Source organism: Culex pipiens, chromosome 2 (genome assembly GCF_016801865.2).
Source record: "Culex pipiens pallens isolate TS chromosome 2, TS_CPP_V2, whole genome shotgun sequence".
In the NCBI taxonomy this organism is placed as follows: domain Eukaryota; kingdom Metazoa; phylum Arthropoda; class Insecta; order Diptera; family Culicidae; genus Culex; species Culex pipiens.
In genome coordinates, this window is record NC_068938.1 from 89971950 (window position 1) to 89996538 (window position 24589).

Sequence of the window (24589 nt, forward strand, 5' to 3'; positions counted from 1 at the left end):
AAGGGTCAATGTTTTTTTTTTTGAAAACTTGATATAAAACGTAAAAAATTACAGCCGGTCTATACATCAATCGAAAGATCACAAGATAAGCTTTCACATGCAGGTAAAAGCAAATCATTATTATCAATTTTAGATTTGCTATGATTTTTTGAACATTGACCGATCTGTAAACAGTTCCAAATATGAGGGATGACTGTACTCCTTGAAAGAAAAACATAATGTTTTTGAAAAGCTAAGAAAATTTCCTATATTTCGGGCAATTGCGCAATTCTCTACGAAATCGGCCGATTTCGACCATTTTTATTTTTTGTATTTTTTTTTATTTGGCTCAAACTTTGTGAGAGCCTTTCCTATGATCAAAGAAGCTATTTTGCGTCTTTGGTGCAACCACACAAGTCTCCATACAATTTTGGCAGCTGCCCTTACAAAAATGGTACGTAAATATTCAAAAATATGTAACTATTGATTGGATTTTCTTATCTTCGGCAAAGTTGTAGGTATTGTTGAGGACTGTTGAGAAAAAATAGGTACAAGGATTTTTTTTTTCGATTTTGTTATTAACTTTTTTTCAGAAAAACTCAATTTCCTTGAATACTTATTTTTTTTATTTTCGAGATTTTTTTATATGTTTTAGGGGACAAAAGTCCGCAACTTATGAGCCATAGAGAAGTATGGTCAGAAATTCTGTCGCTGAGTTAAGAATTTTTGAAAAAAAATGTATTTTTGGGAAAAAACAAAATTTAATGCAAAAAATTAGTCTCAATTTTCAACTAACGAAATCTGGGAAATAATTGGTCCGGGTTTCAATGTTGAAAATTGATTTTTCGGGAAAATTTTCGATCGTTTAGTAAAATATAATTTCATAATTTTTTAATCAAGCTTAATTTTTAAGAAAGTCTAAAAATAGATTATTTTCCGTATTTCATATTTAAGACAAAATTGCAGGCCAAGGATTGATACCTAAGAGCATGCAATGGCACTGACCCTGTTGCGTGCTCTTCGGTTGACGTCCACGTAAGGAACATCCTGGAAGGAGCGTAACTAACTACATCCGTAGTTCTGTTAGATCATCCGAATTATCTTGATCAGAACAGTATAGCTCTGGTTCCTTGCGAGTGTCCTATTTTCTTACCTCCACGTTGGCTTGGTTTTCATGATGACCTAGCTGGTGGCCTGTGGAAACGGATCGTAATTCTTTGACCACCGCGGGTCAGAGTCGAGACGGCTAAAAGAAAGGGGCGCGACAATGTGGGAAAGGGAAGTAATTTGTGATTGTAGACGGTATTGTTTTGATTCGCAGTATGTTGAGTCAACTGCTGTGGATGTACCTGAAACATCGCACAACGGGGTTTCTCTTCTCTTCATTCTCAGCTACCACCTATCTCCTATTTTTATTTTGCTCTACTGATTCGTACTTCTTCACTAATTCTTCTGTTTACCATTTTGGTTTTGATTTATTAACTCTTGATTCTCGTATCTCTCAATGCTTGCACTCTTTTTTTTCCAAATAATGCTGCTTTAACAAACTGTGTGTTTTCTTTAAAATAAACCTTCCCCTAATGTACTAGTAATACCAAGTCTATTTATCATTTGCCTATTCTTTGTTGATTTACTTCTTTATTTATTTATTTGATTAATTTTTTATCTAGTCCATCATAACAATAATCTAAGCTTGTTTGTTATCTCTATTTATTAACTATTGCCTATTTCTAGATCTACTACATCAAGCTTATACTTTTTACTTTTTTACATACAATTATGATTCTCTTACTATTGATTCTTTATAAAGTATATTCTCCTTTACTGTCTATTGTTTTCAACCTTCACCCTTTTCTTCTAACAAGTGAGGTTCAAGCCCTTACTCAATTTATAGAATGATTGAAGGATTAACACAAATATTACTATTGTACTTTTGGTAAACTTTTGAATAACATGCTTAGGTTCAAAACATTGTAACAAAACACCGCGACAGAAGAAATAGCAACAGATAAACACGACTCAACACTAGGAAAGACTTCAGGAGAAAACAATACACAGTAAAATAACAACTAGTTTTTGAATTCAAACTAAAAATAAAACAGTTTTTGCTTTAATGAAAGTTGATAGGCACACTATAAATGGTTAGGCGCTTATACTTACATCAAACCCTACGTAATGTACCACCCCCGGCCGAGTTAAAATGCGTAACCGGAAAAGAAGGTGTGCATGCCTGGCACGAACACTCAAAGCGTGTTCTAGCGTGCTGCTCGTACTGACTCAGAGCAAGGGTGAGATGTAGGTGTAAGGGCAGTGCGTGTTCATCGGGAACCTGGTGCATAAGATCGGTCAAGGCCCGTTCTTACACTGAAAATTGCGAATTGCGAATTTCATATTTAAGACAAAATTATATTTTTTAAATATTTTTATTGACAAGAACAGAAAATTTCGCAAAGTTTTCAATATTAAACATTGAAAATCGCACCAATAGTTTCCGAGATATTACTAGAAGAAAATTACAGGCTTATTAGGTGACACTTAGGCGTCATCCATAAAGTATGTCACGCTCTAGGGGGGAGGGGGGTTCTGAGGAAGTGTGACATTGCATGTTATAAGTATAGGAAAAGCGTGACAAAGGGGGGAAGGGGGGGGGGGTAAATTTTGGCTGATTTTAGCGTGACGTACTTTATGGATGAAGCCTTAGAGGAATTCATGCTCATATTTTCGAATTATTTATGGCTTTTTTTAGGCTTTTTCACAGAAACTAATTTTATAGGAAATTTTCTCAGCTTCCCAAAAATATTGTTTCAGATGTGCTTTTCTTTTAAGAATTATTTTTTATTGAAAAAAAAACAAAAAAACGAAAATTTGTACCTATAAGTAGCATAAAACATCAAAAATAATTGTGAAATTCTTTTCGATTCCAAATTCGATCTAGCATTGAAAATGATTTTTAGTATTTTTTTCCAGACATTTGGCTTAAACGAAACATAAACTTAAGTTCCGGAAACATATGAAAACAAGTATTTTGGGAATTCAACTTTTAGTCATCAAAAGTTTAATTTTAAAAAAAATATTTTTTTTTCGTGTATCTATTTTTTTCTGAAAGTCCTAAGGCCAATGCAAGTTTTATTCCAGCATAACTGTTATGATGTATACAGTATTTTGTGAAAATTTTTGCTTCAGAATGTTGAAGGTTGGGCTAAAAAATTTAAATTTAGTTTTTAATTTTTGTATTTTAATTAGAAGGGGAGAAAGACAAAAACACGTAACACAATTTTCATTGTCACTCAGGCTCATATTTTTCAATTGATGTAAATTAAGCAACTTAAGCTTTTTATGAAATATTTTTTTATATTATATTTTAATGTTTGAATAATCTGATCATGAGAACCATGGAAACAAAATGTTGCTATTTTATTTAATCAAATAAAAATGCATGCTTCAAATCATTCGAACAAAACATTCAAACAATATGTTTAATTTTTGATTATTTTTAAAGTTCTAGCATTAAAAAGCTTCAAATGTTAAGATACGTATTCAAACCTATAAATTCGACATTTCAAACTTCCTCGCAATCCCACAACAAAAGCCCACCTTTCTTCAACAAAGTTTCCACGCCTCGGCCTTTCAATCTTTCCGTTGGAAACCCCCGACGCAAAATTTTCCACTCATCCAAAGCCCGCGTGTCCCGGGGCCTCGTTCGCCGGAAGGTAACAATTTGGTGCGACGAAATTTGGTTCGCGTCGCTCTCTCCGCCTGGCTGGTTCCAGTTTACGCCGCCATGCGCTAAATTAGAACATTGATGATTTTTATGTTGCCACGTGGTGCGTGTGGCCGGAAGTTGAAACAAAATAGAGCCTGGGAGGATGATTTTTTTTTCCTACTGCCTTCTATCTGCGATGGTTTTTCCAGTGGCTTGTTTTGCGAAAGCCAGCTTTCAGCTGGAAAAACCACACCGTGTTGGTGGGGGTTCCCGGAAGTTTTGAGGTTTTTTTTTATTCGCGGGGACATGCAGCGGACCAGATGGATTTGGATCCGGCCGTGTTGGACGATATGTTTTTTCGAGTTGCTGTTTTGATCTGAACAACAAGCTAGAGTTTTAATTGACTTTGCGATTCGCAAGGTTTTATTAGAACTTTCAAATTAATGATTGCGATAGCCTAGGATTGGTAGAATTTCAAATTAATAAACTTTATTGTCCGCTCGATAAGCTTTATTGGCACTTAAAAGCCCAGGATGCTCACCCGACACGTGTCCACAAAGCCCGAGAGTGGCTTGTTTGATTGACCCTTTTATGAAAATCAATTCTCATCGAATTCAATCAAAATGCCTCAAATCAGGCCCGGCTGCGCTATTAAAATTTCAATATCAATTTCGCATAAAGCACTTTCAATTAAATGGCCAGAATTTGAATCGAGTCCCGGTGTGGATGTATGTGTCCCATAAGCCCCTAGTGCTCGCGGCTTGCCACATCCCTAATAAACAATTTATAACTGGTTCACAAAAGTTTGGCACGTACTACACTCTGCTGTTCCGCAGCTGACGGTTTGATGCTTGCCTCAGGGGACACACTAAAAAATGTGCCTCCAAAATCATCCAAACCCGCTTTCCTCCAACAAGTCTCCACAGGCAAGTTGGCATTTTTTCCCTCCAAACCTTTTTTTCTAACGGTGCCCTCACCAGGCAAAAATTTATAGTTTCGCTAATTCAGTGGTCACACGTCCTCCACTGCTGCTAGTCCCAGATCCTGCTGCTCCGGGAATTGCATTCCGATCGCTGCTGGTCCCTCTGGCCGGCGGGGATAAAGTTTAAATAAATGAGCAGCATTCTGACCGGTCACGACGACGACGCTGGGCCACGAATGATTTAATGAATTTTGTGGAACTTCATCATCATAACTGGCGCCCCGAAATTGGTGGAGGGGGGAGTCATCGCCGGAAGGAGGAGCCTGGTGTCGGGGGTGGTGAAAATTGGGTTAGAACCATATTGAGCGGGGGGCCCGGATACGTGATTAATGAGTAGCGCAGTCGGCTTTTCGGTATTCAAATGATGTACTTTCGGTAATAGGCTATTTGATCGATGGATTCCGGAAACCGCCGCCGCCGCGCACATTGTGTGGGTGTAAATCAAGTTGGTATTGATATGCTCAAACAAAGCGGCAATATGTTGTGCGGAATTGAACATGCATTACTAATTTTCGCATAAATTTTGCCACGGCTTTATGGTTTGGAAGCGATAAGTTTCAGCTGTCAATTGATGGACATGTTGTGTGGAGTGGTGAATGTTGATTTTCAGACAAAATGGTGTAACACATCATAGCAAATTGAAACCGATATCCACTTCCTGAAGCTTTTTAAAATATTAAGATTTCTCGAAACATCGAGAATCATGTTTTTTTTTCATTAGAGCCTTATTTTTTTAGCAGAGTTCAACTACAAATTTAATAACAGAATTTATGTTTTGCCGTAAGAAACCAAATATGTCATTTTTTTTTAAGTTGTTGGAGGCTTTGGTTCCTCCAAACTGGCATCCCGAGCAGACGGAAATAACTTGGGAATAACATTTTTTGATATTTGAAAACACTAGGCCTATAACATTTTATGTTATTTATAACAAAATTTATTATTCGTCGTTATGATTTTTTTGTTATTGAATTGTTATTGTAATAACCGACTAATAACATTTTTAGTTATTCTTCGAACAAATCTTTGTTATTATTTTTTGTTATTTTAACAACTAATCCGATCATTCCAATAACAGTAGGCGGTATTCTTCCATAACAAAAAATGTTATTCCAAAGTTGTTTTGGATTTCAACCAATAACAGACCAATAACAAATTTTGTTATGATAACATAAAAACTCTTATGCAAAAATGAATTTTTCAAGAATATTCCTTAACACTTTTTGTTATTGTAACAGTATTTGTTATTGAAATGGCATGAATTTTGTTATTACCGTCTGCCCGGGATGGAAATAGATCATGAAGTCTATTGTCGTAACCGATAATGGTGCATAATACAGAAGGGTGACAATAAAAAAAATCGACATCAGGGATACCTTCTGACTCGATTCAAGAAGCAAGCACAAAAATAAGTAACTGTGCCAATTTTGAGCCAAATTGGTTGGTCGCTATAAATCGTTAAAGCTGGTGGACAAAATCGTTTCATACAAAAACGGTTTCTATAAATTGCTAATAACTCAGATCGTTTTGCGGTCTTGGACAAAGTTGTTTGTCATAAAAAATAACATAAAAATCTCAGACTAGACAATGTTTTGCTTTTCCCCATAATTTTTTGCAAATTTCCCCATGCAAGGGACCGTCCATAAACCACGTGGAAACCTCAGGGGGAGGGAGGGGGTTTCAGCGATTGTCCACGCTCCATACAAAAAAGATTTGTTTTGTATGTAAATTGTTCACGACAGGAGGAGGGGGGGGGGTCAGAGACTTCAAATAAGTGTCCACGACCCTTAAACCGATTGGCACAGTTACTTATTTTTACCTAAAAAGTCCTCTTAGGATTTTTCCAAAATTTTTAATTTTTCTTGTCAGCCAAAGTGTCGTGGAGTATAGATCTTGGGGTCTAGTCGATATCCCTGGAGCCTCTAGGCATCACTTTGAACCTTTTGGATGTTTTGATTAGAGGTGGGCAAAACCGCTCTTTTTTAGGAGCCGCTCATTTTCGTTCGCTCATTAAAAAAAGCCGCTCTTTTGAACGGCTCTTTCGCTCTTTTTCAAAATATGGATGAGAGGGTATTTAAAAAAAAAAGTTGTGATTTTTAAACCTTTTCTGCATTCTGATTTGATCTATAAACTCTATAATTATTTCTTATCAGCATAGAAATATTTGAAATTGTATTTTCAATTAAAAAAAAACAAACTTAGCACTAGAATTTGTTGCAAATTCAATAAATTATATTTATAACACGTTTAAAAATTATTCCATTTTGGAACGGCTCTTTCAAAAGACCGGAGATTTAAAAAAGAACCGCGGTTCTTTTTTTGTGAGCCATGGTTCGTTCGCTCTTTTTAATGAACCGGCTCTTTGAGCGGCTCGCTCTTTTTTTGCCCACCTCTAGTTTTGATAATTACTTAAATTTGCATTTACTTAAATTTGCATTTACAATTTTGGCTGAACAATACTTAGAATGAATTATTTTTTCTACAATGAACACATAAAGACAAAAACACGCATACAAGTCCTTCTATTTTGTTTTTTGAAAACTACCTCAGTCTATGATGCCTTTCTCGCAAAATCAATTGACAAAAACTAAAAAAATGTTATCCTAGGCATATATAAGCCATTTTTGTGTATATGGAGCCAGTTACACTCGATAATGACAATTAAGAAGGGCGTAAGTGTTTTAAATATATTTGTATTTCGTAATTTAAATATTGCTGTATCTCGAAGCCGTTGCATCGTATCAAAAAGTGGTCAAAGACAAACTTGTAGGAAATTTGATGGGCTTTCCAAAAAAAATACACTGATAGAAAAAAACACTCCACTTTCATGAGATTTTTTGATTTTTATGTTTAAAAGTCAAATTTGAAGGTGGGCCCACGATTTTTTTTCGTTCAAAATTTTTGTGAAAATAGCCTAAGATGTTACAAAAAGACTCACGAAAAATGCAGGATTGAGCAACTCACCTAAAAAAATACAAAAATCATTTACTGAAACTTTTTTTTTTGAAAAGTGCTCTTAACGTCAAAATTTTCAAAAACCGAATACGGGAATCGATTCTCCAGACAATTTTACATAAAAGTCTCCATATTGACTATTGTCCTAAGTCCAATCCTTGTGAAGTGACTTATATATGTAAACCCATACATCCAATTGAAATGTAGTCAAAGACAAACTTATGGGAAATTGGACGAGCTTTCCGGTAAAAATATTTTCGAGACTGAAAAATCAAGTCTGTCATATAGAAATTGCCAAAAACCATCAAAAAACCTATTTTTTTAACATTTTTATTTTTAAAACCGCTGTCACTTCACAAGGATTGGACTTAGGACAATGGTCAATATGGAGACTTTTATGTAAAATTGTCTGGAGAATCGATTCCCGTATTCGGTTTTTGAAAATTTTGACGTTCAGAGCACTTTTCAAAAAAATAGTTTCAGTAAATGATTTTTGTATTTTTTTTAGGTGAGTTGCTCCATCCTGCATTTTTCGTGAGTCTTTTTGTAACATCTTAGGCTATTTTCACACAAAATTTTGAAAGAAAAAAATCGTGGGCTCCTTTCAAATTTGACTTTTAAACATAAAAATCAAAAAATCTCATGAAAGTGGAGTGTTTTTTTCTTTCAGTGTATTTTTTTCGAAAAGCCCATCAAATTTCCTACAAGTTTGTCTTTGACCACTTTTTGATACGATGCAACGGCTTCGAGATACAGCAATATTTAAATTACGAAATACAAACATATTTAAAACACTTACGCCCTTCTCAAATGTCATTATCGTGTGGAACTGGCTCCATATACACAAACATTGCATATATAAGCGTAGGATAACATGTCTACAAAGTTTCATTGAAATCGGAGAGGGTCGAGAAAAAAGTACCTGAAAAATCCCTGTTTTGGGCTGGAATTGCTATAACAGGATTATTGTTTAAAAGCAATCGCACCTTAAAAAATAATTTCAAACAATTTTGTTTGGTTGAAACTTTGTATGTACTTTTTCTATGATCAAAGAAGTCTTTTTGTATCATTGGTTCGTCCATACATGTCTCCATATAATTTTGACATCCATCCATGCAAAAAAGCTTTCAAAATATTCAAAAATCTGTATCTTGATAACGAATTTCTCGATCAATTTGGATTCTTGAGCAAAGTTGTACTTACGGCCTAGAAATTTTGAGAGAAAAAAATTTAACCTCTAAAAAAAATAAGGCCGATACAACTATTTAATCTTGTCCCTCGACTCTTTCCGGGAGCAAAAAAAAATAAATGAATAGAATATCTAAAATAATAAGCCACAATTTTAGCATTTCAAGGAATTCTTAAAGTGTATTGCACTTAAAATTCCAATAAAAATTTGAACTTTTTTGAAAACTTATTTTTGTGCCCCGATTCACTTTGAATTTTTTGTCGATTTTTTAAGAGATTTAACTCGGATGATTCGGATTTTCAATATAAAAAATAGTTTCAGGAAACTATTCGATCTTTCGAATAAGGTTATAACAAATTGTATTAAAAGTTTTTGTTATATCTCTGCCATATCTCAAAAGTAACCATTGTTTGTTATCTTAAAGATATTCAAAAATAAGATTTTTTTTAAAATAATTATTTTGTGCAAATCAATTTTTTAGGTGAGATGTCCAATTTAAAAAAGGTGATTTTGTTTCCAAAGCTCATCCAAATCAACGATTTGAATTTCTGTAACCAATGCACAGTGGTCCAGATCGCAAATTTAATTGGAAATGGGTTTACCAACAAATAGTGCAGTTTTGGTGCATTGGTGTCTTCAGAAGAGTTGTTTCAAATGAAAAGGGGCAACTTTTGGCTTGGTTGCGACCTAGGGTGCTTTAAAAATCTAACTTTTCAGGAATATTTTTGGAATTTTTTTGTCTTCTAGAAAGTTGTTGCTCTTGCCAATCCAAGCAACTTTTTCAAATACACCAAAATTTTATCTTTTTTCCAGAAGACAAAAAATCCCAAAAACATTCCTATATACCTAGATTTCAATATTTCTAAAAAGTTTTGATTTGCTTGAATTCTCTGTTTTTTATGCTCTGGATCACATTTGAATGATTATTTTGATCCACTCAATTAATTTTACTGAATTTCAAAAATTATTCAGTTTAAAGTATATAGAGACATTATTTGCCTATAGTAATGTAATGTGTCTACTTTCATCAAAGAAATGGTGCTATTTTTGATTAATATTTCTAGAAGAGGGACGCGGTAAGGGAAAAATCAAAGATATACACCTTAATCCAGTGGTAACACTATCCACCGAAAAAGTTTGAAAATTTTAAAACTGTTCAGAAATTGACTTGTAAAACCAAGACAATTTAAAACATAAGATAGTTATCGTAGGTTGTAGACCAGGCCTGCCCAACCTTTTCGGCTCAATTTTCACATTTTTGATCGTCAAAATTACAATTGTTCATTTTTTCATGGTTTCTTTGATGGAATCGGTTCTCAGATGACCAGTGAACATAACTTTTCCAAAAGTTTGAAAAAATATTTATACAAGTCGTTTTTATCTACATTTTACGTCAAAAATCAATCCGGCCCGCGGGCCGGACCAATTTTTCACTTAAAACTTACATAAAAACAACCTGCAAACATATTTTTTCAAACTTTTATCAAAGTTATGTTACCTGGTCATCTGAGAACCGAATCCATCAAAGAAACCATGAAAAAAATAACAATTGTAATTTTGACGATCAAAAATGTGAAAATTGAGCCGAAAAGGTTGGGCAGGCCTGTTGTAGACCTTTTAAAACACAAAAAATTCCCCAAAATTCAGAGTGCAGAAAAATTTATAAAGCTTCAAACTTTATTGTAAAAACTTGTAAAATCGATTGTAAAGAATTTGGAATAAAAAAAAATGTTAGTCTATTCTTATTTTTTTTATAGTTTTGGTACCACAGATCAGGAAAACCAAATGAAAAAAAAAATCGTAGTTATTTTGCAATTTTTTCACGAATGCATTACTTCAGTAATGTATATCGAACTTTGTGATACTTTGTGCTTGTTTTATTTCGGGCTTGAAATTTAAAATGCTCGTTCAAAAAAAAATTGCCATACCTCCCTCGACCAGAGCTGAGGTAATAAAACTTCAAATAAAATGTCTAAATAAATAAATGGCTAGACATAGAATCAGAAAATTTTCAACCCTCGCACAAAGATTCAAACTAGATAGTTGGTAGTATAAGGCAGACTTTCTAAAAATTTCAAATGTCATCATTACATACTTTTGGAAAACTTTCAAACTTTTACCAATAATCAAAAAAATCACGTTTAAATGACCTTACTCTTCCTAAAAAATCCGTTGGAATCCATCCAACTCCACCGGGATTGCTCCAGCTTCCCACACCCTCCCCCAAAAAAATCTTTCAACATTGCACTTTAGGAAAGGAAAATTTACGGTCCAGTTCCAGTTTTGGGCGCCTTGCGTTGCGTCGCCAATCACGGGGGCCAAGCAACCGGAAGCCACCGGAGAGAGCAGTGCATGGCCCCAATAAATCTTACCCCCCGGGCCCTAAATCAAGATGATCTGGCTTCCAGAGGGGTTCAGGGAGGGTGTGTGAGTGTGACAGCACTGCCACTGTGGTTCAAGAAAGTGCCCAGTTGGCAGGAAATATTTCTTTGTGATGGGTTTTTTTCTTGCTGGATTTTTTTTTGTTCATGGTTAGTGGTTGCTTGACGGTGCATCAGTGAGTTCAAAGGTCTCGGAATGGACTGTCGAAAAGTTGGATGGATGAAAGTTTGAGTGGAAGGGGAAGTACGAGATTTTAAGTGCATTTTGATGTTAAATATAAATGTTTGATAGATAGTGGTGAGACTGCTGGATTTACAGCTTATCTTACTTGCAACCAGCGATGAAATATTGTACAAAAAATGTTCCTAACCAGCAACTCTTTCGAAAGAACGATCTCTCCGTTTTGAATACCTTGAATAACTCTTCAAATGTTAAGATAAATTTGACCAAGCAACCTCATCCAAGTATTGAGTCCTCAAGGAAGAGTTAATAAAACAGTGTGTGAATTCCTTCCTCATGGATACATGGTTAATTATGTCCACAATACACGATGACCTAGCTACCCATCCGAGATATTCCCCTGGAGAAAACTCTCCTCTCTGCACCGGTTTTCGATTAAATTTCTTCCGACACATTGAACATTGTTCGTCAGACACCACCCACCGTGCCCACAGGTACATGTGATGGATCAAACATTGCGGCAAAGCTGCTCTCATCTGACGACCGAGGTAAAACTTTGTCACCCCGAGCGCCCGGATTTGTATGCGAAACACTTCATCCTGGCAACCTGGTCCGGATCCTGTCCTCCTCCTCCACCGACGACGGAGATGGATTGTCCCCCGTAGTGTGATGCATTCTGGGACCGGACCATCTCACGGAACACACACGCACATGGCTGTCGCTGCTCGCCAGAAGTCTGAAGTTAACGACGACGCCGAGGGAATTCATTATGGAAATTGTTCAACTTTCGAGACCTCCTGGAACCAGTGCGCTGGTACTCGTGAGGGTCCAACGAAAATTCCGGTCGGGTAGCACACCTGGAACGACCGAGGAGGGCACCGCCTGGAGCAAGGAATTGCCATAATGCTCTGTAAACAGAAGAAGGAGCACACCCTGAAGAAGCGAGTCATGGCCGGGTTAGTTGCAGCAGCTTCGTCAAAAATCAACGCTTTCCAAGTTTAATCCTCTTTGCCTAACCTCTCCCCAACAGCTTTCTCTGCGCAGAGCGATGCCGGGGGTTTACGGTTACGGAGTAGAATGTGAGAGAGTTACAAAGAGAAGAAAGTTTGCAGTGTTAGTTTTTGGGGGATGCACTGGAAAGTTTCGGGTTGCAACCGGTTTGGGGGAAAAGCTTCAGTGCAAATTGCTGAATTAACATTGTGAAAATCTAAGCTCGTCAAGAAGCTACCAAAGTATATCTTACTAGTGCAAATTATCAAAATGCATAATAAAAGTTGAACAGTTTCTTTCAAGTTTCTGATGTCATGAACTATGTTCGCGCTATCGCGAACTAGTATTTCTTTAAATCGGTTAAATTGAAAAGCAAATCCCATAAACAAACTGTAAATAATTACAATATTCAGTCACAATTGTAAGCAAAATAGCATGATCAGTTCAGACCAACACTTCATATGAGTAGTGGGATGAATAGGGGAGGGGGGTCGACGGCCGCGTTACGCTCCATACAATTTTTTAAAAAAAATGTATGGAAATTTTGTTACGAGGGGGGAGGGGGTCCAAGAATCAATTTTTTTGCGTTACGTAATAAAAGAACGCTCCCTAAGAACGTTTTTTTCAAGTTTTTTTATCATATTTCTTGCCCCTGTTCGCCTAAATATCCAATATGTAAAAAAAAAACAAGCTTAGAAAAACCCAACCCCGTGAAAACTGTAACTTCTATAACAAACAACTTGATAATTTTGTTTTTTTTTTTCTGAAAGAGCACACGATTTTGAACCAAACTGCATGATTAACTAAAAAAGTGATGAAAATGCATATGGGACATGTATGTTAACATCATGTAAAATGTTAAAGATCAAATTATGGATCAAATTGCATTTGAATTATTTTATTACCGTCAGTGGGGGTGACATTGGGTCTGGGGGGTGAGATTGAGTCAAAGTGATTTTTTACGGATTTTACCATTTTTCAGGTTATTCTCAATGAAACTGAATTCTGTTAAAGGGGTTGTGTAGGGGACATCTTAAGATGACTTCGCTGAAAAAATCTGGTTCCTAGAACAAATCCTGTTATTTTGGCACATGCCTAATGTTGGGGTACGTTTTTGGTCAAAAATGACCTCTCGAAAAATCATTTTTCTAATATTTTTGTTAGAATTGCTCGAAAACTACCCAAATGTTTGAAAATCTCCACTTCAAACATTGTAGCGTGTCAATACGATTCCCTCGAACAAGAAACGCTGTTGGATGACTAGTTTTTACCATATCGTTGTATTTGAGCATCATTTTAGTTTCATTTGACCCAATGTCACCCCCTCTAAGGGGTGAGATTGGGTCAATTTTCAAACTATTGGCATTTAAGGTAGTGTTCATCAAAATCCACCATATTTTGGGAAAATGTTAGTAAACTATCTAAGAACAAATCTACGTTGAATGATTTTCGATGTTATTTAAATTGTTTTTGTTATTAAGAAATTTCGAGAGGTGTATCGTTTTTTGACCCATAGTCACCCCCACTGACGGTAATTAAACAGATAAATAAACTAATAGAAATAATTTTAGCAAGGATATTTCTCCATTTCTAGAAATAACCAAATTTAGACTTTCTTGGCCTGATAACTACGACAATTTGTTAAGAATTACCAAAATTTTTGATTTTCCGTGGTGAATCTCTATTTTGTTGTTCATTTTATGATAGCTCATAGAAAAAATCAGGATCAACCTTAAAAAAATACTTTGATTCAATGAGATAAATGCGTGCTTCGAAAGTTTATCAACAACATTAAAAAATTAACTTTAAGGGAAAAAAACAACGTTTTATGCAAAAAAAAAACATGCTATTTGTTAAATTTTAAGACTTGAGGTTAAAGTATATTTTTTTGTTCATTACAAACTTTTGTAAAACGTTAAAGTAAATTTTTATTTAAACATGACTTTTCCCTTAATTTTGATAGGATAACGATTATGACAAAATGACAAATTCATCCCGATTTTAGCGTGACGTACTGTAATAGATGACGCCTAAACAATATTTGTAGTGATCAAATGCAGCGTGAAATCGCATTTTTAAATCTACAGAAAACAATATTTTTATTTTTGTTACAATTTTTCTCTCTTAAATTGTTGGTATATAAGGCTACAGAGAGGCTTCAAAAAATGGCAAAGTATATGAGATGATTTGAAAGATGATGACAAATAAAATATAAAATTATTCAAATTTTAGGCGACGACTGCACTTTTTTGGATTATAAAAATCCAAATTGAAAGAAGCAACTTTTGGTAACAAATCACATTTTTAGAGAAAAGAATTTTTTTTCTCCGTTTTCGTCGTAATCCCGTTTTTGTCAGTGGCGCTTCAAATAGACATTTTGATGTTCATACGATTTTTTTAAATGTTAGGCTCGCTTTTTTAAATTAAAACAATTTTTCTTGAAAGTCTAACTTATCACCATTTATTTTGGTCAAATAGAGCTAAAATGGATAAAAATTGCGTGAAGTAATGATTTAAAAAAAATGATTTCCGAGGTCGATAAATTGTACAATTTTATATACAAACTCTATTAAAAGCCATGAATCTTTTAATATAGTTTAAAACTTTATCTAAATCAGAGCTATTATTTGAATAAAATAAAATTTGATTACTTTGTTGCCTCAAACATTATGAGATAAATTTGAGACAAACAATTAATTTATTTTTCATATTTCATTTTCACAATTCCTACAGAATTTTGTTAATTTATTTTTTAACAAATTTTTGACCCCTTGCAGTTTGGTTCATTATTGAGAAGTGCAACTTTATAAAAAAAAAAGTCTTAAGTTTATAAAAAATAATGTTTCGTTTCAAACCTTTATTAATAATTTAATATAACATTAAAATTCCGAAATTTTGGCCAATAGTACGTAAAAAAAGTTATTTTGCAAGATAACTTCATCTCGATTATTATAAGATGACTTTCTACAAGATAATGTCAGGTCATTTAAAAAAAAACTTTCTGCACGTTACCTTCAGTTTAATTTCTGCAAGATAACTTCAGATCATATTGTTCGTAAAAAAAAAACTTTATGCAAGATAACCTCAGTTTTGGACAAAATAACTGAACGAATTATTTTATTGAAAAAAGGTTGAATTAATTTTATTTTTGAAATCTAATCTTGCAAAGTAACTTCAGCTGATTTCATTTTGATTTTCTTGTAGAAAGTTATCTTGCAGATTTGATGATTACTTGAAAAAATAATAAAACATCTCTGCCAGATAACTTCTTCCAATTGCCAATATTTGCAGAGATACATTTTGCAAATGATTTGACTTTTTTACGATAACTTTTTTGCAAAAAATCCTAAAAATATGGTGTCTTCGGGAAAGTTTTTCCAAATTTATTGAAGATCATGGTTTTGACAATTGGTATGAATTGAATAGATAATGTGCCTTTCACAGGAAAAAGAAACCTGAAACAGTTGCTTTTCTTCATACATTTTGGCGATATTACCCATACAAAGTTCATGCGATTAGAGTGAGGGGTTCCCGTGGTCAGAATGAGCTCAAATTTGAGATTTAGTTTAGCCTATATTTGATTTCATGGGGTTGCCCCGAATAAAGCCCAGATTTGGACTACCCTAATTGACACGTTCAATCACTTGAATAGTTAAAACAGTCTTGAAATCGTTCTGTTGTAAACCATCCCCTTCCCCAAGTTGTAAAAATAAAAAAGTAAAAGGGTTTTCTCCGAGTTCCGATAATCTAAAAATAATAAATATTCCATCATCTTGAAACTCTTCCCAAAGATCCCAGAAATAGTTTTCCGTGCAACTTCCGCTCAAATTCCTGCGTTCAAAAACCATTCCCCTCCCTGCTTTGATAAACTCCCACTCTTCGACAAGCAGAAGCAGCAGCAGCTGCCACGGCAAAGGATTTAAAGTTTTCAATTTATTCAGCTCAGCTATTCCGCTCTGGAAGCAGATTTACTCCATCTGGACAAGTCTCGGGTACGAGACGTAGTGTGAAAATAGATATTTTTCAACCAACCTGGCAAACACATCAAATCGATCCCCGGTTGTGAAAGTTACTGCACAGGACTGGGAGGGTTGCCTTGCCTTAACCCTTTGGATTTACACCAGCGACCGTCCTGAAAACGAGCTCTTGATGTAGCTAATGAGTTTTCCAAGTCAAGTCCGAAAACTTTCCTTCCCCTCCTCACTCCCTGCGTTTGGACGCGTTTGATGGTTCCCTTAACCCTTGGTGAATCAATTTAAATTAAAAAAGTGTTGATGAGATTAAAGTTGAAGTCTGCAAAAGTCTTCAAAAATAAGAATAAAAAAATAAAATTTAAAAGAAAAAAAAAAGAATAAAAAAATATTTGAAATTTGTAAAGGGTTCACCAATTTCAACCCCGGAAAGAGTTCCACCCACGTCGTTGACCTGGAGCAGCAGTCAAAAATTACTAATGAAGATGGCGCTCCTGTTGTTGTGGCTGGTTGAGATTATTAAAAGTTTTGAGGGCAATTACGAAAACATTGCACCCCGCACGTCTGGTGGGGTCTCTCTGGATATTGATTGGCCTGGGCAGAACGTCATCCTCTGCAGCGCGCCATCACAACCCGCGCCGTCATTTGTGATTACTCATCTCTTGTTTATTCAAGCCTCGCGTGACCTTTTCCGCCGGCACGGAAGCGGAGACGACGACGACGCGTTCCACTTTTCCTTGGGTGAGGGCACCTTCGAAGGTGTGGGGCGCGGTGGCAATTACGGGATGAAGGGATTGGGGTAATTTTGAAATTGGACATACCTGTTTTTGTTTTATTTTAATCAAGTTTAATTTCAGTACAGATAAATCAAAAAATATTTAAAAACTGTCGAAAACCACAAAAATTTATTAATCACTTTGTTCAATAGCAACTGAGTTCAAATGTGTTTGCAGATTTGTTTCAAGAGAATGTATGAATGTTATGATAAAAACAATATGTTTGATCCCTTTTTGAATTGATTGAATTGAATTGAAATGCGGATAATCGAATCACGATTATTTTCGTTGTCTTATTTTTATTGTTGAGCTCAACTACTCTAAAGTGATTTAGAATTTTAAATCCAGCATGGCGGCCAAAATGGCGGCGATGAAAAATTGAAAAAATATGTTTTGTATTTTTTTTAAGGCAATCACCTATTCAAATTTGACTAAAGTGGAATCGTAGAGTTTGAATTTGATGTTAAAAGTAATAAAAGTTTTTTTTGTTTGTGATTCGATTATCTGAAGTCTCATACAAATATTCGGATAATCGAACTTTGGATAATCGAAACTGCGCATAATCGAGGCTTCGGGTAATCGAGTCTGGACTGTACTTACATTTAAAATATAAGACATGCAATGAAAAGCATTAAAAAAAAATCATAATATTTTAATTCTTTTAAGGCGAAAGTTATTCAATATTTTGATAATTTATGCCAATAGAAAATAATTGCACATATTAATGATCAGGGCTGAGCTGTAGGTTAGTCGAGGTTAGTCGTCGACTAACAAGTTCTTTAACAAAAAGGTCGCCCTCCTTAAACAATTTGGCGCCCTCAGCAGGGCCCAAGAGAAACTTAGCATTTTGCAAATTTGCCAAGTTGCCGATTTGTGCTGCGCCTTCTTGCCAAAGATAAAGCTCCCTTTTTGCAAATTAAAAAAAAGAGCCTAAGGGAGATCAGGGCTACACCGGCTCCATGGCTTAATGTCTACGGCTTCTGCCTCACAAGCAGAAGGTTCAGGGATCAAATCCCGGTCGGTACCTTTGAAATTTGGAATCAGGAATTGGAACTTTGAATATGAACAAAAACGAAACTGAATCAGGTGGGATTCGAACTCACACCTTTGGATTGATGGTCTGGGACTCTAACCAGTCGGCCATCAGAAGGTTATAAAACATGTTGTTATTCTTCTCATATTAAATACGCTCTGATCCCTGATTTGCCTGAAGGGATTGGGAGTCTTAAGATAGGTCAAGGATCCGTCCGGTGCTTGCTTCTATGTTAAGGCGGGGCCGGACAATGCCCAACGACCTCGGAATTGGGCCGCTAGGATCTCTGCCATTCTGAAATGGGTCGTTGGAAGCAGCGCGAGGGCTATCACCACCTAATACCCGGGACTGAGATAAGTTGTATCAGCATTCGGCATATACACGGAGAAAAAAGAGTTCTTAAAATCGTGAACAAGCGTTCATGAAAATGAGAACCACGAACAAAGTGTTCAAATTTCATGGTACGTTTTTCAAAATCGTACCATGGGATTTGAACACTTTGTTCGAGGTTCCCATTTTCATGAACGCTTGTTCACGATTATGGAAACTCTTTTTTCTCCGTGTACAAAGTCTGATACAAAATATACTTTCCCATAATTTCGCTACCGGTTAGCGGGTATTGGATTGGACCACACACACACACACACACACACACACATAAGGGAGATCAGGGCTGAGCTGTAGGTTAGTCGTCGACTAAAAAGTTCTTTAACAAAAAGATCGCCCTCCTTAAACAATTTGGCGCCCTCAGCAGGGCCCAAGAGAAACTTTGTATTTTGCAAAATTTTCCAAGTTGCCGATTTGTGCTGCGCCTTCTTGACAAAGATAAAGCGCCCCTTCAGGTAGCCCCAGGGCGCCCAGTATGCCATTTTTGCAAATTAAAAAAAAGAGCCTAAGGGAGAATGATAAGATTTTATTGGTGTCAGCAAAATACCTTAAAACCACAATAACACATCAATATGTGATACAGTTAAAAATTCTTCAAAAAGTATTAGCTGAGCTATATCTGTATATTCTAATCTAATCTAATCTAACCAAACAAAACCTAATGAAATTTAATCGAATCTAATTCAATTTAATCTAATCTAATTAATTTTAATCTATTCTAATCTAATGTAATCTAGTGTAGTCTAGTCTAGTCTAGTCTAGTCTAGTCTAGTCTAGTCTAGTCTAGTCTAGTCTAGTCTAGTCTAGTCTAGTCTAGTCTAGTCTAGTCTAGTCTAGTCTAGTCTAGTCTAGTCTAGTCTAGTCTAGTCTAGTCTAGTCTAGTCTAGTCTAGTCTAGTCTAGTCTAGTCTAGTCTAGTCTAGTCTAGTCTAGTCTAGTCTAGTCTAGTCTAGTTTGATTTTAGCGAAATATTTGCAGTTTTTCAATTTTTAAAAATAGTGACCATGAGTGACCATTTCTAAAAAAAAATTTTTTTTTTTTTTGAAAGGTTCAGACAATTTGCTATAAAGTTGTCTAAGAGACAATGAAGATTGGACCTCGGGTTGCTGAGATAGAGCCGCTTTAAGAAAAAGAAACACGAAAATTGAAGTTTTCTAAATCTCATCAAAACAACCCACCATTTTCCAATGACGATATCTCAGCAACTAATGGTTTGATTTTCAATGTTAATGCATGAAACATTTTTGAAAATTTCTATGGACGAAAAAAAATGAAAAATGAAAAATGATTTTCAATGCAGGAAAATGTTATTGCATGTCTTTTTCCATACGAATTTCGAAGTTTTTTCAAAAACATATTTTTGCCCTCCAATTTTTTTCAATTAGAAAATTAGAGCAAGGGTCCTGGTTGCTCCAAAAAGACTAAGTCACTCGCGGGCACAAATCTAGAGCGACGAAAAACTGCTCTGATGTAATCCTACCGTTTGTCACTTCCACACCAATCGCTATTGAACAACTCTCTCTTTGCCCTCCCTCTCACTCCAATCGGGTAGCACAGCGGTTCAGAGAGACCGATTTCGTTAAGTCGCTCAAAGCTGACTGAGAATAGTTTGCGATCGGCTTTGTTTTGATCATTTAAGAAATTGCCTGAAATCAATGATATCAATAATATTTTGCAATTTTGTTGTTTACGCAACATCAAAGACACGTTTGGCAGCAATTTCCACCATACCAAATTTTAATTAACGGCAAAGTGTGGTAGTCAAGGCCAAATGAGCAACGCGCTAGTATTTTTTTGGCTCTCTCCTCTCTGAGCTTATTCGTGTATGACTCGGGTTGACGGACGGAGTAGGAAAAGAAAATCACAAAGTATTTGTTTCGCTGAGTAAAGCGATTGAGCAAGCCGCTTGCCACCAGCCTGTCGTGTTCGCTCGCGAATGGTTGCGCGCTCCGGTCGGCAAAGATTCGTTCGGTGATGAGTGAGTGATTTCTGATCTATTAACTGAAAATCAGGACCCTTGATTAGAGGGCAAAAATATGCTTTAAAAAAAACTTCATAATTTTTATGGAAAAATAAATGAATTGAAAATATTTAAGATTTCCAATTTTGTTATACATTCAGCCATGTTCTACACCGTGCAATAATTATTTTTTAAATATTCTGCGCCTTGCATATATTCTTCCGCCACTTTTTGATTCTATGCTAATTTTTCACATTTTTACAATGTATTGAGTAATATTCAAAAACGTGTTAAAAGTTAAGTAAAATCAAACAAATCAGAAATCTTATTTAAATGAAATCTTGAAAAAGAAAAAAATACAAAAAATCTGGAGCAAAATTTGAAAGGGGCGGTGCGGCATTGCTCTTACGGCCTTTCGTCCCATTTAAACGCGTGTAATGAAAGGCCGTAAGGGCAATGTCGTACTGCCCCTTTCAAATGTTGCTCCAGAAATATTGAAATGAGACTGTTGACGATTTGTACACCTCAATTTATTGCAACTCGAAGGTGAATTTTCTCAAAGCAAAGGATGAAAAATGTAATATTAAAATGTAAAGTTCAAAATAAGAAACATGAAATGAGTAGGAAAAATTGCTTAACCAAGTACGTGCAAACAAGACAACCAGGGAAATTATTTGAAAATATTACAAGTCTTGAATTTTTCAGTCTCTTTTTCTCATGCCACTGCCTGATTTTATTTCTGAAATTTACCGACGATCATTTTTTTTTTCAACCCATACCAACTACTGCCAAACTACCCCTGTCGTCTAGTTGTTCTTCGGTAATGGAATTAGGACAAAAAACAACAATCGTGCCTGTAATGAAACTTCCTTCTCCCGTTTCCCCCTTCAAAACGAGGTGGTTTTGTACAAACCAGCAAACACGATATCCAGCCAGGGCGTTACATTTTATACTCAGCACCTCCTCCGTCACCACCAGCGCCATCGGCGGCTTTTATATTACTAATTTTCTATCAAATATTGATGGTGCAGCCCACCTGCCCCCTTCTCCGAGAGCTGTACCTGTTCGGACCATCTCTGTACCCGGCGCCGTGAACTTTACCATTTACCAAGAACAACTGCTCAACAACTCCGGCCAGAGCCAGAGAGCAATTATTGTTGTAAAGTTAATGAAACTTCCGGCGGCCGCGCAACAACGTTTACTCTGCGGGCCAGAGATACGATCAATTTGCACAATAAAGGGAGGTTCCTCCCCGAGGCGTCTAATTCGGAAAAACCTCCACCGAATTTTCCACCGGCCATTATTTCAACAACTCAATCGAGATGTGCCCCACAAAGCTCGCAGCCCTGAAAAGGCAACCACAGTCTGCTTTGTAACCAACAGAAAAAAATGAGCATTAAAAATTCATGTAACGTAATTTTGGTTAATTACCTCTCCGGACGGTTAATTGGAAAACGGTTCCTTGGTCCCGGGCGAAGGCGGCTGAGGTGGGCTTCCTCGCGATGAGACGAGGGCTGATGTCGAGCAGCAGCTTCAGGACGTAATTTGAATATAAATTGTTTTAGTATCCAGAGTGCACGCCGTCGGTACCGATTCCGTTTTCGGTTCTTAGTGGGCCACCATTCATTTTTGGGGGGTTTATGGCCCTAACTTGGCGCTGGGAGAATTTTGGCAGATTGTACGATCTTCAACCTTACACCGAATTGAATTTGATTTTTTACGAAAAAGTTTTTTAGGTTTACCCTAACTGTCTCTTCCCATTGTTCACGCAACAAACTGTCCCCCAACTCCTTCTCAAAGCCAAGTTTTTACATCTTGAACCAGGCACGGCCAAACTGTTGATTAAAAATCTTTAACAGGTTGGCAGCAGCTTCCGCGGCTTAGAAAATTGAAAAATTACGCGCCGAAAAACTCTCCCCGATTGACTTAATTGAAATTTGCCGAATTGGTTGCCAAAGCCTCGGGAAATTAACGCGCCAGGTTGATGCTTGGGAAGGGGGGAAATTAGCTGGTATTTCTTTGAACTACCAAAGTGCCCTGCAGCGTCCGGAAGGTAAAGGGACTCGGGTTGATTCTTGTGTTTTCCTCGAAGGAAATTCACCGTGTCGTTGTCGTTGTCATCGCCGTTGGGAAGCTGGTTATGGTTTTGGGCATCTCCCTGATTGGCGGGGAACATCGGTGTCAATTACGTGGGATGGGATCATGCAAAGGTTATTTCCATCGAAATCGTCATCGATCCTACTCTACTCAAACGTCGAACCACACGCCCGGAAGGTAACCAACGTGTTTTCTCCGAAAAAAAACGCCTTTTCCAGATGGGAACTTCACCGATTATCATCCCTTCATTTATCTGACACGTAAGTCAAGTGGGGTTGGGACAGGGGAAGCTGTGGGTGGTGCAGGATTAACTGCCATATTCCGGGAAGGTGCTAATTTGTTTTTTTCCCCTTCTTTTGTCCCATTGCAGATCCGCCCGAAATCATCCGGAAGCCGTCGAACCAGGGAGTGCGCGTGGGAGGCGTCGCGACGTTCTTCTGCGGTGCCCGCGGAGATCCGGCGCCGAACATTGTGTGGAGGAAAAATGGCAAGAAAATTATGGGTAAGTGATATTCAATTAAAAACAAACATAAAACACCGACGTGGTTAATACCTGCCCCACATAAAATTTAACTTTCACCGAAATTACTGACATCCGGCTTCAAGAAGGTATATAAATATCACTTAAGCAATCAGAAGGGAAGTTAGGGTTGTCTGATCCCCAATCAAGTCTTTTTCGACCGATTTGATTTGAATTTATGTCTTTCAAATTTGGTATGTCAGATAAAAAGTGTTATGCCATATTCAAGAAATGTCCCCAAGTGACCACCGGTTATGATATCCGGAGTTGCCAAGATTGGGTCACAGAACAATGACATGTCCATAAATTGTCTTATCTTTCAATATAATGGAGTTTGATATGAAAAATGTTGAAGTTGACCGTTCCAGGTTAACCGGATTTAGCCAATAACACTCCAAAGATAGTCTTCTTAATAGATACCATTAGTTCTTTAATGAAATATTAAGATTACTAGGTCTGAATAACCCTTTTCATTAGCTTTATTCAATTTAAAAATAATAAAAAGTATTAATATGAAATACGCGGGGTAAGACGGCCACCAACTTTGCTTAATCTACCAAAAACCAATAAAATTGGTTGAACAGACATTTTGCCTTCCTCACCTCAATGAGGAAAGGCTATAAAATAACTCGAAAAATAAACTTCTTAATTTGACCTCGTAAACCCACCTTCACGTATACCTATCGACTCAGAATCAAATTCTGAACAAATGTCTGTGCGTATGTATGTCTGTAAGTCCGTGCACCGAAAAAATATGCACACGATTATCTCCGGACAGGCTGAACCGATCTGGACCGTTTTGGTTTCATTCGATTCGTCTTGGGGTCCCACAAGACCCTAGTTAATATTATGAAGTTTAGAAAAGTACTTCAAAAGTTATGCTAAAAAAACGATTTTAGCTAAACTCCAGAAGATTGTAAAAAGGGTGGTGAGAACCCGTAATGCTATATATTGATAGAAAGGTATTTGAAAGATCTTTCCAACGCTTACAAAAGATTGAAGATCTGACAACCCCATCAAAAGTTATGAGTACTTAAGTGTTATTTATACACTTTTTTGAAGCCGGATCTCAAATATTTCGGTGAAAAAGTTGTTCGGACCTATCATGCGACCCATCGATGGATAGGTAATCAAAAGACCTTACCAACGAGTCAAAAAGATTTAAAATCTGACAACCCTTTCAAAAGTTATAAGCACTTAATTGTTATTTTAGACTTTTTTGAGGCCGTGTATTCACTTTATGAATGTGAGGAAGGCACCAACGACCTAAAGGTGGATTAAATAACGATTTTGAATCTTAGAACCATTTTGATTGTTTAAAAATTTCATGTTTTGACTATGTGAATTTCATACTTTTGCGACCATGCAAAGTTGTAGTTTATGATTCAGAATGAATGGTACACGGACAACAACATTTTCCAATTTTTTATTTGACTTTTTATCACTGAAAGTAGAATTCTCAAAATACGCATTTTTTTATTTCCAAATT

General features: G+C 36.3%; 1 protein-coding gene across 7 annotated transcripts in view; it reads left to right on the forward strand.

Moving 5' to 3' along the window:
• The window catches only part of LOC120416326 (tyrosine-protein phosphatase Lar), a 441119-nt gene that overhangs the window by 258964 nt on the left and 157566 nt on the right, over window positions 1-24589 (forward strand). For 6 of the 7 annotated variants that reach the window (XM_052708558.1, XM_052708557.1, XM_052708559.1 and 3 more), the window contains 2 exons: window positions 22799-22840; window positions 22951-23082. In XM_052708558.1, the coding sequence (XP_052564518.1) occupies window positions 22799-22840; window positions 22951-23082 (174 nt within the window). The remainder of the gene's footprint in view (window positions 1-22798; window positions 22841-22950; window positions 23083-24589) is intronic. The other variant, XM_052708560.1, reaches the window with a different exon arrangement.